The sequence below is a fragment of the Malaya genurostris genome, chromosome 2 (assembly GCF_030247185.1).
Source record: "Malaya genurostris strain Urasoe2022 chromosome 2, Malgen_1.1, whole genome shotgun sequence".
Classification (NCBI taxonomy): domain Eukaryota; kingdom Metazoa; phylum Arthropoda; class Insecta; order Diptera; family Culicidae; genus Malaya; species Malaya genurostris.
In genome coordinates, this window is record NC_080571.1 from 83,490,201 (window position 1) to 83,506,871 (window position 16,671).

Sequence of the window (16,671 nt, forward strand, 5' to 3'; positions counted from 1 at the left end):
ACATTGCGCTCATTTAATTTCGCGTCTTTAATTTTTCTTACCCTTTTAGGGGAATCTGTTGCGTGTACTCTATCTCGATTATTGAAATTCGTGATTGCTGTACTTGTGAACACAGGTTTCCTATCTTGCGGTCGCGTCTTAATCTGGAATCGGCTTCGCTTCGACACGGTAGCCCTTGAATATTCTCCGGAATGTTTATTCCTTCGGCTGTGACCGCTCTTTCGAGTCGGGTACGCTCTTGTTAGCACGTTCCGTCGCAGTGAGCAATGGTAAACCGCACGAAACCACTTTTTCTTCTGCGGAGCAGAAAAGCATCCGCTTACAATGGTTGCTGACTGAAAATGATTCTTCCCAGCTTCAGGTTCTTCTTTTTCACTTTGCCGCTTGCTGCAGTTTGACAACTGTGCGATAGTTCGTATCCGCTTGCGTTTTTTCTTTTTTGACGAAGGAGCGGTTCGTGCCTATGCAGTGAGGTCAGTATTGCTGAATTGTATTTTGATGAACGTTTTCCAACTATCATCTTAATTTAGATGTATTTTTTCCAGTGCATGCTCATTTTAAAGCTCCAAACAACTTAAACGTTACACAACATTATCAAAGCGGATGAATTTTTCATGCATCGTTGCAAATGATGCATGAAAAATTCTAAAACTTAAACTTTTCCATACAAAAAGTCGGTCAGAGACTGTGGATCGCTCAGAGGGAAATTTGCTCTAATAAACGTGAGACAAATAACCAAAATATACTAATCATAATACGCAAGCTTATGCTTACCAAAACACCAAATTTCTTGACATAACCAAACTAAATTTCAAAATCATATACCAGCGATTTCTGGCAAAAGTAGCGATCACAAACACCACAAAATATGTGCAAAACGTCTCCGACTGAGTTTTTATCCTCAGTTCTCTGTACCCTTCCACTTTAGCTCAACAGGCACAAATCAATACTAATTTATTATAAAACTAAACTAGTAAGATTATTCTTAATTTACGATAAGTTACCAAAATAGGTGATAGATATGTACAAATTTAGGTACACAATTGCACAGGTAAAGGGGTATTTAGTCCCTAGAACGTCATGAGTCCATAGCAAGGGTTTTACCGCGCCCAGAATCGCGTTACTTCTGATGATTTGTCATGACGACCCCTGATGCGACTGTTTCCCCTACGATCTTATGGATTATATGGACACTGGATCTGAGAAAATTTTCGACACCAATCCAGAAATTGTAATGGTGATTCCGCAAAACGTATTTTTACTGAGTGCCTTTTATCGTAACACTAACTGGTAACTGGTGTTGCTCATAGCTTGTTCAACGACTGTCAGTTTCTCCCGATCTGACCAAACGGCTAGCCTGCGAAGGCTTCGATGTTCTCACGGTATCTTTCTTCTACGGTCATACATTAGTATTTTGAACCAAGGTTCGCGGTTTACGAAAGTGGTGGGCGCTTTGCTTCGTTCATTTGCAGTTATCGTTGTGCGCGAGTTTTGTCCCAGTGCGATTCCATTCTGTGCCAACTAGCTGCGCTATCGCTATTGTCCTGTGTTGTTTGTACTGTTATCTGGTTCTTGAGTTCTCATTTTCCGTGATGGACGTATCCTCCTGATGGTTCCCTCAAAGCTGCATTAACTTGGGTGCGTTTTCTCTCGGTACGCTAACGAACTGCCTGAAGAAGGCTATTATCTTCGTACTTGGGTGCGTTTTCTCTCGATACGCAAACGGATTGCCTGAAGAAGGCTATTATCTTCGTCCTTGGGTGCGTTTTCTCTCGGTACGCTAACGGATTGCCTGAAGAAAGTTATTTTCGTGGTGCTTCAAGTGATTCTCTGTTGGTTGTCGACATAACTCAAGCTATGGTCTAGCTTGAATCCGTTTTCTCGCCGAACGGTAACGTGTGGACATCCTCAGTTTTTTCTGGGAGGAAGTCCGATCCCGTCCCTGACGTCTCGACAGCAACTTGCTGCGACTGTCAGTTGTCTTGGGCCTTCCCCAACCAATCTGTCCACCTTATGACTCGCTTTCCTCAATCCTATGACTTGGATTGACAAGACTCCCGAGTCTATGCTTCGACCATCCGTTTTCTCTCGTTGCGGTAACGGTCGGCCTGCTGAAGGCTTTCTAGCTTCTCAAATCAACTCTATGCGTTTTTCTCTCGGTTCGCTACCGGCTGGCCTGCAGAGGCTCTGCTTCGCTGAATCTACAAAGGTTCCGATTTGCGTTTTTCTCACGGTCCGCTACCGGCACGCCTGAAAAAAGGCTTTTCGCTTCCATAATCGTACAACTTGGGTGCGTTTTCTCACGACACGCTAACGGTAAGCCTGCAGAAGGCTTGTTTCCTTCAAATCGTCTTACCAAGGTGGGAAGGTAGTGTAAAAGTTGTTGCTTGCCGCACCCTGATAATGTGTAAATCATCCCGATCATTTGCGGTATTTCTGGAGCTTCAAAACTCTTTGTTAACAGATTTGGTCTGCATACATAGCTGTATAAGAGTTCTCTAATCGGCTTTGATGTCCTTTGCATGATATCGTCCTCTTTTTCCAGTGGTAACGTCCTCTAAAAGATACAGATTTGCTCCAAGCGTCTCTTTAACAATAGCTGGTACAAATTTTGGATCTAATTTCTGGCTGATGTGATTCAATTTCGACGATAACCCGAATGTTCTGCGCCATACCAAATCGCCAATCTTGAATGAAATTACACGTTTCCTGAAATCATATCGTTGTTTTGATTTGCCGTGATTGCTTTGAATACGCTTCACAATAAACTTTTGAATTCGCTGGATTTTTGATAATCGCATGTCCTGCGCCACCTTTGGGTCGTCCTCAGCATTCAGGTTCTGTTGTTTGTACAGGTCCGTGTGAAGAATGAGATCTCTGCCGAAGTTCGCTGAGTGTGGACTGACTCCGGTTACTTCGTGTTTGGCACTGTTGATGGCCGCCGTTATCGCCGGAAGCTGTTCATCCCATTCACGATGATCCCCTTCTAACAGTGAACGTATACATGTCACGAGAACTCGGTTGACCCTCTCCGTGTTGTTAACCATTGGACAGTAGAACGCCGTTTTCATGTGAACGATGTTGTGCCGTGCTAGCAAAGATTTGAATGCCATGGATTCAAACTGCTTTCCGTTGTCGCTCAGTACTATTCTTGGACGAGAGAATTTCAGAAACACTTCCTTCTCTAAGAATTCTACCATTTTTGTCGCATCTGCCGATCGCATGGGATGCACGATGACATACTTCGTAATCCAATCAACAATTACCAGCATAACGGTGTTTCCTCGCTTTGATCTTGTCAACGGGCCCACAAAATCCATCGAAATCAGTTCCCACGGCAGTCTAGCCGGTTTTAGCTTGCCCATTGTAGGAAGCATTCGAGTGTTCGGAGCTTTGCTCGCCTTGCACGTACTACACTCCCTCACGTACTTGCCAATCTCTAGCTGCATTTTTGGCCAGTAGAAATGAGACTGAATTTTCTGCCATGTTTTGAAGAAACCTAGATGTGCGGCTGTTGGTGAATCGTGATATCGCCTGATGATATCGGTTCGCTCTTCTTTTGGAGCGACCTTCTTCCATTTGTGACTTGTGTTTCCAAGCTCATCCTTGCAGAGACAGTTTTTGTACAGTTCATCTCTTATCAATCGAAAGTCAGGAAAGCTGTCCCCGTTGTTCATCACTCGCTTTCTCAGGCGTTTGTACCAATCGTCTTCAACCTCATCAACCACAAACACCATGCTAGAAACAATTCTCGATAATGCGTCCGGAACGACGTTGATGCTACCTTTCCGATACTTGATGTCGAAATTGTATGCATTAAGCCTCAACAACCATCGACTCATGAGCGCTGTTGGGTTCTTCATGGATCTCAGATAACTCAATGCTGCATGATCACAGTATACTGTAAATCTGGTGCCTTCGACGTATCCTCGAAACTTCTCAATAGCACGAATTACAGCCAAACATTCTCGCTCTGTCACTGAGTATTTCCTTTCCGAAGATGAGAGTTTTTGTGAAAAGTAGCAAATGGGATGTTCTTCTCCATCTATGTTCTGTGATAACACTGCTCCTATCGCCACATCACTAGCGTCGCATGCAATATCAAATGGCTTTGTGTAATCTGGCATTGCTAATACTGGTGCTGATACCAACGCTGCTTTCAGCTTCAGGAACGCCTGCTCTGCTTGTGGATTCCATTGAAATTTCGCTTTTGTCTTCGTGAGTTCTGTGATTGGCGCGGCCAGTTTTGAAAAATCTCCGATGAACCGACGATACCAATTACAGAGACCGAGGAATCGTTGAACTTCCTTTCTGCTTGATGGAATCGGAAACTTAACGATGCTTGCTATCTTGTCCTCGTCAACTTTCCATCCGCTCTCGTTGAGAATGTACCCGAGATATTTGATTTCGCGACGACAAAACTTAGACTTTTCTGTTGATATTGTCAATCCCGCATGCTCCAATCGCCTTGCTACCTCCTCCAAGGTTTTCAAGTGTTCCTCAAACGTCTTAGAACAGATAACTATGTCGTCCAAATAATGGAATACTTGCGGCTCCATATCTGCAAACAGTTGTGTCATTACTCGTGCCAATGCTTGACTGGCCGTGCATAATCCGAATGGAACCACTTTGAATTGGAAGTGTCCTCTGGACGGGACTGTGAAAGCTGTTAGAGGTCTCGAATCTGGATGCAACGGTAGTTGCCAAAATGCGTCCTTCAGATCAAGCGACGATATGTAAGCGCATCCACCGAGGTTGTTCAAGATCGATGATATCTGCGGTATTGGATATCCTTCGTTGACCATGACGGAGTTTAGGTGTCTAGCATCTAAACAGACGCGGTATTGGCCTGTTTTCTTTTTTACCGCTACCAAAGGGTTGTTCCAAGGTGAATAAAGTGCGTCTTCAACCACGTCTAATGCTATCATTCTGTCTATTTCACGGTTTACCTCTTCTAGAACGTATGGAGACATTGGATAGTAGCGCTGCTTACGCGGAACTGCCTGTCCGACGTCGATCCGATGCTCATACATGGAGGTTTTTCCTAACTTGTCACCGGTTGCTTTCGGGAAGTGTTTTATCACTTGCTGAAGTCTATGATACTGCTCATCTGTTAGGACTTTCATCGACTCTTCTTCTCTTGAGTCCGTTCTCTGGCAATCGGCTTCAAGTGTACAGCAAATCGCCTTTACTCCAAATTTCTCCCAAAAGTTCATTCCTAAAATTACACAATCTGGAATGGTGGGAACCAAGAGTACCGGTAACGTTTCATTCCGATTGTTGTATACGATAGGCAGCCGAGTGAAGCTGTTTATCTTGTGCTGAGTTCCATCAGCTGTTTGGATGCCACCGTTTACAATGCCTTCTCGTAACTGGAGTTCTTCTACCAACTTCACGTAGCTTCCTCCTAACAACGAACAGTTAGCGCCGCTGTCTAATAAGGCTGTTATGTTTCTGCCTAGCACGCTGATGACTGCATGCGGCCGGTTGTCTTGTCCGAGATTGATGATGATCGAGCTAATGTTTTTAAATTCAGGAACTGCTGAGGGATTCTCGAACTGCTGCGGAAAATCGTCTCCCTCTACTGTCGGTTCTCCGCTTCTTCGTTTCCCGTGTCTGTTCTGCAAGTAAAGCAGCTGCGTAAGGAGTATCCTTTTCTTCCACATCTGTAACAAAATAGGATTGCTTGTGGTTTAGGACAATCCATAAAACGATGTCCTTCTTCATCACAATTCCAGCAAATCATTACTAACCGCCTATAATCCGAAAAGTCTTCCTGTTGTGTCTGTGATGGACGCTGTTCCTGTCTAGCTTCCGTCATCCTTTCTTGCTTTACGGCTATTGGAAATCGCCGTTGATTTTGCAGCATTTTCGTTTGAACGGTTGTTGGCGGACGTGCCAGTTGTCGCGCGTCTTGTTGTTGCTGCATTGGTTGTTCCGTCTTCTGGGAATTCGACGATCTGGGGAGTCTTGTTGACCATTGCAGTTTTAACTCGCACACTTGCTCCATCAGTTGATCAAGTTTCCAAGACCAGTGATTGTTTTCATCCTGTGATTGAGCAGTCTCGGGGATTGGTTCTAAGCCCTCAACGGAACCATATTCTTCTGCAGCATTCTCTTCTGATTGTACCGCGTGAACTCTAGCGAAACGTTGATGATACTGCGTTGTCTGCGGTGATTTTACTGTAGCCGTTGGAGTTGCGAAACTAGGTTCCAACAGTGCGCTGTGTGGTACTGGAAGTCGTCTCTGTCTACTCAAAAGCAATCTGGTTTCATCATAGCTCGTGCAAATCTCGACCATCTCCTGCAGAGAACGAGGCCTTGCTGCGGTGACAATCGCTGCGTAGTCTGCGTTCATGTTTTTCTTGACGATAAAGAACTGTTCTTCTTGCTCCATTGGTGGTGTCACAAATCGGAAAAGAGCTGCGATGTCTCGGTAGTATTTCGCAAAAGTTTCATTTTGTCCTTGAAAGCGAAAGCAAGCTTCCAAACGTAGTATCTGTGCATATCCTGCTGGTAGAAATTCCTTGCGTATCTCCTGCTTGAATGCTTCCCAGGAGCTTAATCTGTTCTGCGCCATGGCTCGAGCGTACCAATCAAGCGCATCTTCTTGCAGTAAATGCTTGATTGATGACAATAAAGTGTCGTCATTCATGCCTTCCGATCTGGCAAATGTCTCAACCCGATCCAGAAATATGTTCAACGATGTTGTATCCTTTTCTCCTCGAAATTTGAAAGGCCAGTTATGTACTGCCTTTAGCATGCGTCTGTCTTCGCCTCTTTCTTGCGTTGGTCTTGATTCTCGTCGTAGCAGATGTCGAAGCAAATCATCTCGTAATTCGTTGTATTCTTCCCATGCATTGCGACAAACATTGTTGCGATTCCAATTGCCAGTTGGGATCTCCTCTTGCTGTCTTCTTGGTGGTGGGGGCCAATATTCATTCGAAGCTCCCGTTTGATTCAGATGATAGTTATCTTGGAGCACGCTATCCATCCCTCTCGTATTGGTATTGCTCACCAAGTTTCTTTGATTTCCTAATGGAAGTGGTGAGTAATGCGAACTTCCATCGAATCTCCTACCGGTAACGTTCGACCATGATGAACTGCTTGCTTGTCCTGCAGCTTGAGGGGAGGTGGAGGGTGGTTCCAATCTATGCTGCCCATCTGCGGTTACCGTTGTCGCATTGCTATCGACTGCTGTGTTATTCTGTTGTGCTGGTGTTATGCCGCTGCCTTGCACCACACGAGTCACTGCTTTATTTAATACACTTCTAACATCACTTCCCATCACTTTGACTAAAGCACACAATGAGCTGTACATCTCTAAACGATCACTCGGCGGATTTATTAGTGATAAACGAGACCGATAATGTGCGATACGCGACCGTAATTGAACAAGCATTTCAATGTTTATATTTCTAAGAGCAACTTCAACCAGTTTTTGAAGTTCATAAATCTGAATTCGACATGACTCTAAATTTTCCGAAGGGGTTATAGCGTGATCAACGCTTCTTCGTACTATGTTTCGCGATTCATCTTCGCGGATTGCTTTAAGTAAAAGCTGCACTCTAGTGCGGTGAGTTTTTGCGGTTATATTGACTACATGTCTCAACGCCAACTCATAATCAATTTCTTCATCGATTAAGTGTGTATAATCCATACTTAAAAGATCGAACTGAATTCACAAATCAAAATGTGCTTAAAACAAACTATCACCCAAATCACAAAACTCAAATTCTAATATAAATTTTTTAAATAGGTGGGGTTTTCAGTTGGGCGCCAATATAATATATAGGAATTTCTTCCTTCGGCGACGGAAAGCCAACTAGCCCAAATAAAATCATTTTGTGTATCGTTTCATATTGCTTATATATTTTCGAGCATGTACTCCAATCTACTTTTCCGCCTCCTCACTTTCTTTCTCTAAACCTAAAGCACTTCTTTCGCTATCCAGCTCTACACATTTCATTTAACCTGACTATCATTTTCCTACATTATTACACACCGTCATCTTACAAAAATCGTTCTACTCACGGTAAGGTGGACACAAGCACTTGGCCTACCCCAATGATTACTGCTTTCACACATCACCCCTGACTGCACGGAGCAGGAACTGACTCGTCTAGCAGAGCCATTCATTCAGCAATTCCTCCGTAGAACACTTGATGACGTCATGACAGCCAAAGGCGTCAGCCTACTAGCGCGGATCCTCGAACTCATGCGTGTCCGATACGTTTGTCGACGACGTTCAAACCCTTCCTCAATCACTTAGTTGCCGATCGCGGCACGTGTCCACAGCTGTCGAACCGTACGGTTTGTCGTCCAGCGCCAGTTGATGGTTGTCCACGCCGTTCTTCTCTGGCCGTTGCGGCTCAACCTGAAGTGTTCCGTTTGGCTCTTGGATCGTGGTCTGCCGCTGCGCATTAAAACCCTGAAACATTGGATCCATTGTACTTTGCGCTCATTTAATTTCGCGTCTTTAATTTTTCTTACCCTTTTAGGGGAATCTGTTGCGTGTACTCTATCTCGATTATTGAAATTCGTGATTGCTGTACTTGTGAACACAGGTTTCCTATCTTGCGGTCGCGTCTTAATCTGGAATCGGCTTCGCTTCGACACGGTAGCCCTTGAATATTCTCCGGAATGTTTATTCCTTCGGCTGTGACCGCTCTTTCGAGTCGGGTACGCTCTTGTTAGCACGTTCCGTCGCAGTGAGCAATGGTAAACCGCACGAAACCACTTTTTCTTCTGCGGAGCAGAAAAGCATCCGCTTACAATGGTTGCTGACTGAAAATGATTCTTCCCAGCTTCAGGTTCTTCTTTTTCACTTTGCCGCTTGCTGCAGTTTGACAACTGTGCGATAGTTCGTATCCGCTTGCGTTTTTTCTTTTTTGACGAAGGAGCGGTTCGTGCCTATGCAGTGAGGTCAGTATTGCTGAATTGTATTTTGATGAACGTTTTCCAACTATCATCTTAATTTAGATGTATTTTTTCCAGTGCATGCTCATTTTAAAGCTCCAAACAACTTAAACGTTACAAAAGGAGAAATTGATGATATAATTAAATTTAGTTTGAGCTTTTGGAACTGATCGACTCCTAACTACAATCATGTAATGATTAAAATAATCTATTTAGGTATCGATGTCAGCTGAATTTCCCAAAAAAATTTCAGGGTTCACATTGCTTCCTGATATCTGTATTCTAGCCGATTCGTGGTAGAATACAGAACTAACTGAATTAATCATTGTTTGAAATCCTGAATATTATGAATATTATAGATGATCCAACTCTAAGTCTGTTTGAGTAATCTATTTACTACAAATGTTATATCATTCTGACAGATCGAAATCAATCGTAGAGGGATTTCTCATAAAAGATAAACTAGTTGAGCTATCTGGAAATAAAACTGATCAGAAATCAGCGAAGAGTTCATTATGAAGAACTCGTACTTTCTGGTCATTTTTCTGGTTATTCCACGAAAGATGTTAAGCATTTAGAACCACATCAAAAAAAAAAAAAAAAAAAAGATCAATATTTGATGCGGTTTTGAAAATTTCGTTTGAATCATTTTCATCAACGCGAGAAAGCGACTACCAATCTATTATCCATCACGATGTTTGTGACGGATGCTATGTCCTGCGGTTTACAAACTGACGTTATCTACACAGATCTTTCCGCTGTCTTTTGACAAAATCAACCATGCCATTACAGTCGCTAGCTTGGACAGATTGGGCATTGGTCCTAACATGTTGCGTTGGGTTCGTTCATACCTCAGTAATCACTGATTAGCAATCAAGATAAATGACTATTTTCAAAGAGTTTATCGCTCCATCTGGGATTCTGTACTTCAACTTGAATTTTTTTCGAAGTGGTGTAAGATAAATCGAATGCCTTTGAACATTGAAAAAGGCTCAATTATGACGTTTACAAACAAAAAAGTTTCTATAAGATAAAACTACTACCTTGGTCTCTATATTGCTCACTCATTCGTAAAACGCTTGAGCACTGTTCTACAATATGGAAGGAATTTTAATTAATTTTGCAATATCAGACGGGCTATAACGTACAAATCAAGTCGCATCCTCTCATTCTGATAATAACGCAAATCTATTGCCCAAAACTAATAGACAGACGGGGAGACATGAGATAGGAACTTGTGTGCACCTAGCTAGCTAACTGTCTTTTTTGGTCCTGTCCGTCCTCCCTCAAGGACCGTGCCCATATGTAAAAACGGCCCTGGTTTGCACTTAGTTTTCTTTCGTTTCAACGACCCATTTTCTACAATGGACAGTTTGAAATGATAAATAATGACGGATGCATTGGAAGAATCGATAGCAAAGTCTGTTGGTCAGAACAATGTATATTTTAATTTAGTCGTTAACAGAAGAATCGAAAGTTGTATGTTCGGATTCTCCAAACACAACGAAAACAACACTTCAGCTTTTGTGATTATAGTTAATTAATAATTGTTTTGAATTTCTCATTAACAGTATCGATCTAATTCCCGAGGAAGGCTCCGGTACCGTTGAGTTGGTGCCTGGTGGACGAGACATTCAGGTGAACGAAACTAACGTGTTTGACTATGTTCGCAAATACGCCGAATATCGTATGATTAAAACCCAGGAGAAAGCACTAGACGTGAGTAGTTGATAGAGCCGAGTAAGCATTATTCAATGGTAAATAAACTGTTTTTGTATTTCTTTCGTAGGCATTGCGCTCAGGTGTATTTGATGTGCTGTCTGACACGGCACTGGATCAACTTACAGCGGAAGATCTGCGGCTACTGCTGAATGGCGTCGGTGACATTCACGTCGGAACCTTAATCTCGTATACTTCGTTCAATGACGAATCGAATGAAAGCAGTGACAAGTTGCTCAAATTTAAACGGTGGCTATGGAGTGTGGTGGAAAAGATGAGTAATTTGGAACGGCAGGATTTGGTAAGTTCCTTCGAGTTTCTACCCCGTAGATCAAAGTAATTTAGGTGAACTTTTCCGAAATTCGCAGGTCTACTTCTGGACCGGATCACCCGCCTTGCCGGCGTCCGAGGAAGGCTTCCAACCAATGCCATCGGTTACAATTCGTCCTGCCGACGATGCTCATCTGCCGACGGCCAATACTTGCATATCCCGGTTGTACATCCCGCTATACTCAAGCAAAGCAGTTCTCCGACACAAATTATTGTTGGCGATTAAAACGAAAAATTTTGGATTTGTCTAAAAATGGAACAACGGAATAATCAGCTTTACTTTATCGAATAAAATAATTGCACCAGTGATAGAGCGATGAGGCAGCGAAACAACCAACACCCAAGAGAGAGCACATGATCGATGTTTAAGTTCTGTTTAACGCATTAAATTCATTCCGCTCCTTTCGTATGTAAATATTTCGTTAAACTGCGTTTATTTTCGCTAAGAAATCTTATTTTGGATTTGCTCCCTGCTCAGACGTGAAATTCGGATGTCAACGTTCGCGGAATCTGATAGCCAGCGAACGCTGTAATAACGGATCAAAACTTCAACCAAACTTGTGTGAATCCAGTCACACAAGCAAAAAAAATAATATAAAATAAAGCAAACACGCCACGCGTTCGCTTTTTGTTTTTCTTTGTCTGTAGCTGAGCAAAAGGAAGAGAAATAAAATCGTCGCGTTTTAATGTGATTGAATCATTTATATGTTCGATATAAATGCAACTATAAATAAATTTATATATATTTATCATATACAAAGTTAAAAACGTAAAATACTGTAGCGTTAAAAGTAAGACAGAGTTCTTTAGAAGCAACAACACGTAGATAGACTTAGGTTCAGCTCTAAATAATGAAATGAGAGGGTGTATGAAAACAGCAGCAAATAAGGCTCCTTCGACTCAGTATCGTACTAGGGTCAAAGCACAGGCACCAGGCTTGACGTTCTACAAGTAGAATGCGCGAAAAGATAGAACGAAGTGACACGCAATGAGAGGATTTTGATTTGCTCTACTAGAACATGAATTTTGTTATTCGTATTTCCGTTTTTATTAAGTTTCATCGAACTAACCGTCTCAATATTTTCTAAATATTTTTGTTTGCCGTTTCTAGTTTCTTCTTTCATCTTCTTTTTTGTTGTGAAAAATGAACGACTTATAAAACCGCCATGAGAGTTAGCAAAATTCAAATATCAGGAACCGGGAAAAAGATCGGATGTTCGATACTAACACGAACGCGCACTTTCTTCTGTAAAACTGTGTAATTGAATTGATAACAGCTGGAACATCTAACCAACTATAATAATTATTACTGGAGTCAACTGAACTATTATTTCGTAATTTCAAGGAAATACACTTATAATGAGAAAAAAAATTCAAATTCATGTTTTTATTCCATTGATGACATCCGAGTTCGCATTCGCTTCAATGCTTTTACGTTTCTCATTTAGAAATGTTATGCAACAATGTCTTCACGATATTCTCATAGATGGACCGATTTTGATCAATTTAGATTTCAACGAAACTGCACTATACAGTTTTAATCTGTTCAGAATCTAGGGTTTGTTGAATGTATTGTTTGTAAACAACTTACCGCCATTGTTGCTGTGCCGTGAGCTCTAGTAAATTATTGTTTTTTTTTGGTTATTGAACGTTTATATTCTGTTCGTGGTGCGCTACTCGGTTGCTAATTTGGTTGGCTTCTGTCTGGTTCTGGAGTGCTTGGAGAGTGTTTTTCGATCAGTTTTTTGCAGCCGTTGGTGATTCAATGAGTGCACAATATAACTGATCATAGTCAACACATCAGTAAGACATCCAGTTCCCAGAGCTTTTACGTGACTGCAGCGCCATCTGTGTTTCAATGTCATCTGTCTCAGATCATTGCGATATGACCAATGCATGTGATCGGTGTGCTAAAACCGTCACTTCTGATGAGGATTTCATTTCGTGCTCGGGTTTTTGTAATCATGTGGTCCACATGAAGTGTGCCGGATTCAACAGACCGTTCTTGAAGGTACTTTCTGAAAACCCCAATTTGTTTTGGATGTGTGATCAGTGCTGCAAATTGATGAAACTCGCTCGTTTCCGGGAGTCTATATCTTCTGTTGGATGTGCGATTTCGGCGATTTCCGAGAGAATGGAATCGGTGTGTGCTGAACTGAAGGTCGAAATTTCGAAAAATAGCCAGCAAATATCTCGTCTTACCCGCAAAGTATCTGTTTCCACGCCGGGACGAAAAAACGATAAGAGTGTTACAAACACTGATTTATCTCATCCCACTGCTAAGCGTCGTCGCGAAGACGGATACGAACCCGCCAATTCTTTATTTTCTGGGCGGAAACACGTTGATAACTGCAACATTCAAACGGTTTCATCATCTCCGTTATTGTGGATTTATTTGTCCCGGTTTCATCCTAGTGTTACCAAAGAAATGGTGGAACAGATCACTAGAGACGGTCTCAATTGTAAAGACGAGATTAAGGTTGTACCGTTGGTAAAAAAAGGAATCGACGTCAATAGCCTGAATTTCGTTTCATTCAAAGTCAGGCTGCTTCCTAAATTTCGCGACGCTGCACTTGATCCAGATTCGTGGCCCCAAGGTGTACTTTTCCGCGAGTTTGAGGACAATCGCAACCAGAATATCTGGTGCCCGCCAATCAGTGTACTACCGCCATCTCCCGACGATGCTACAGACGCAGAAATGGTACCCGGTTCTTCGCCATCGATGTCGTTGTTGCGAACACCACCTAGAATAACAAATGATTTTTGATCGTACGATGAGGAGAGTTTACTGGGACGCGATGTAGTTGCTACTGTGGAAGTTCTCGAGCCCCTTGCCACAGTCGAGCTATTCCAGCCAGCGTACTCCAGTCGTCCCGGTCCTGTGTGCGAGTGTGGTGAGAGAATCTTCCGAACATCACTTCATGGCAAGTATAGTTACGATGAGCCGCTTTCCAGTGTTGACCTGCTTCGCATTTCCAGTTGTCATCCTCCGGTACCTAATCTGCTGCCGTCTTGCTCCAGTGTTGAGCGTACCGCACAAATAGATGTTGCACTGGGACGCACTGAAATCTGCTTCATGGAAGCCCCTGATACGCCCTCCACAGTCGAGCCTCTGCAGCCTGCGTTCACCAGTCGTCCCGGTCCTGTGCGTGAGAGCGTGGAAGGGGTCTTCCAAACCACTATTGACGGCAAGTATGAGCCTGGTGTGAACGCTTCCAGCACTGACCCGTTTTCAGTCGTTGTTTGTATGTTTACTGCCAAAATGTAGGTGGCGTTAATACATGCATTGACGATTACCGATTGGCATGCGCGGATGATTGTTACGACATCATTGCTCTTTCGGAAACGTGGCTCAACGAAAATACGATATCCGTCCTGGAATATGGGTCAAATTATGAAATTTTCCGTACCGATCGCAGCTCCCATAACAGTTCGAAGAGCATAGGAGGCGGAGTGCTCATCGCGGTTCACCGTCGTTTAAAAGCTCAACTGGTTGAGAGCACACCGGGACGTTGTGTCGAGCAGGTGTGGGTTCGTGTTCAACTGGCTGATTTCTCGCTTTTCATTTGCGTGATTTACATTCCTCCGGATCGATGTCGTGATGTGTCGCTGATTACGTCACATATCGAATCATTGCATGAAATTGCATCTAATCAAGCGCTGCCCATCGACGAAATCCTGGTTGTTGGAGACTTTAACTTCCCTAGTTTGAATTGGTGTGCCACTTCTAATGAATTTTTATTTGCTGATCCCGCACTTTCAGCATTTCACGCTGGCATAACTACCTTGCTCGATGGTTATAATCTCAACTTGCTGCGGCAATTCAACCACATCGTTAATGAGAATGGCCGAATGCTCGACCTTTGCTTCTCCAGTAAAACCGATATCGCACCCAACATTTGCGTTGCGCCGTCTCCTCTAGTGAAATGTGTTCGACATCATCCTCCGCTACACATCGTACTCGAGACTAAACGTTTACCTCATGACAGCGCCCCCTCCAGCATCATCAGCTATAATTTTAATAGAGCTGACTATAATAGCATGACTGCCTTCCTAATGAGTATCGATTGGGATGACATTCTCGACAATGATGATGTTAACGCAGCTGTACAGACCTTCTCCAATGTACTGATCTACGCGATTGATTACTTTGTTCCGAAACGATCCGTCCGACATTCCAAACATCCGCCGTGGCTAACCGCTGAATTGAAACATCTGAAAACATCCAAAAGAGCTGCTCTGACACGATACTCCAAGTATGGAGGTTACGTTTTGCGCAATAATTATATTCAGATAAATAAGTTATACAAGAAAACCGTGAAGCGCTGCCATGCCAATTATTTAAAGAAGGTACAGCATAGGATAAAGTCTAACCCAAAAGCTTTCTGGAAGCACGTGAATGAGCAAAGAAAGGAATTTGGATTACCATCGTTAATGCGATTCGGTGAGCGTACCGGTTCGAGTACTCAAGAAATTTGTCAGCTCTTTTCGGAACAATTCGCTCGTGTTTTCTCTACTGAAACATTATCCCCCCAGCAAATCGAACGAGCGGCCATCAACGTTCCGGTTCCATTGACATAGACGTGAATTCGGTACAGATGACTATCGCTGGATTGAAGTCTTCGAGTTCTGCAGGACCAGATGGCATACCGGCAGTTATTTTGAAGAAATGTTCGGCTGGAATAATATCCCCACTTTATCGTTTATTCAGAACCTCATTAACTACAGCAGTGTTTCCGGATTTGTGGAAAGCTTCGTTCATGTATCCGGTTTACAAGAAAGGCGACAAGAGCGATATGAACAACTACCGCGGTATCACTTCTCTTAGCGCAATTCCTAAATTATTCGAAAAAGTCATTCTGACTCAAATTTTTAACCATTGCAAGCAGTACATTGATGATACTCAACACGGGTTTATGCCGAAGCGTTCAACAGCTACTAACCTCGTATCTTTCACATCTTACATAACAAACGCTATGTCAGACGGGTTGCAGACGGACGTTATCTATACAGATCTCTCTTCTGCTTTCGATAAAATCAATCACGACATCACAAGTGCAAAATTAAATCGACTCGGCTTTGGTGCAAACGTCATTCAATGGATACAATCATATCTCAGCAATCGACGTCTTACTATCAAAATTGATGATTGTTTTTCCGAAGAATTTGTTGCAACGTCTGGAATTCCACAGGGGAGTCATCTTGAACCTTTGATTTTCTTACTGTACTTCAATGATGTAAATCTTTGTCTGGATGGACCACGAGTCTCTTTCGCTGATGACCTCAAGATCTATAACACCATCCGCAGCTCAGAAGATGCGGCATTCCTTCAACGGCAATTGGAAATCTTTGCGAATTGGTGCAAAACCAATCATATGATAGTGAATCCCGAAAAGTGCTCAATCATTACGTTCACAAGGAAAAAGTTACCGTTCAAATTCGAATATTATCTTGAAGGATTCATGATTAGTAGATCGACATGCGTCAAAGATCTTGGTGTCTTTCTCGATGAGCAGTTATCATTCAAACAGCACATTAACTACATTGTTGCGAAAGCTTCACGCTGTTTAGGATTCATATTTAGAATGGCTAAGCACTTCAATGATATTTATTGCCTGAAGACTCTATACTGTACACTCGTTCGTTCTACTTTGGAATATTGCTCAGTAGTCTGGAACCCTCTTTACCTCAATGGAGCTCATA

The 16,671-nt window shown here is 42.7% G+C and overlaps 1 protein-coding gene across 1 annotated transcript in view; it reads left to right on the forward strand.

Annotated features, from left to right (window-relative positions):
- Positions 1-12,340, forward strand: part of LOC131432301 (E3 ubiquitin-protein ligase hyd) — a 48,544-nt gene extending 36,204 nt beyond the window's left edge. Inside the window, exons 14-16 of the mRNA XM_058598497.1 lie at positions 10,491-10,638; positions 10,709-10,939; positions 11,007-12,340. Coding sequence (XP_058454480.1) covers positions 10,491-10,638; positions 10,709-10,939; positions 11,007-11,219 — 592 coding nt within the window. The 3' untranslated portion in view covers positions 11,220-12,340. The remainder of the gene's footprint in view (positions 1-10,490; positions 10,639-10,708; positions 10,940-11,006) is intronic.
- Positions 12,341-16,671: the final 4,331 nt, after the last annotated feature.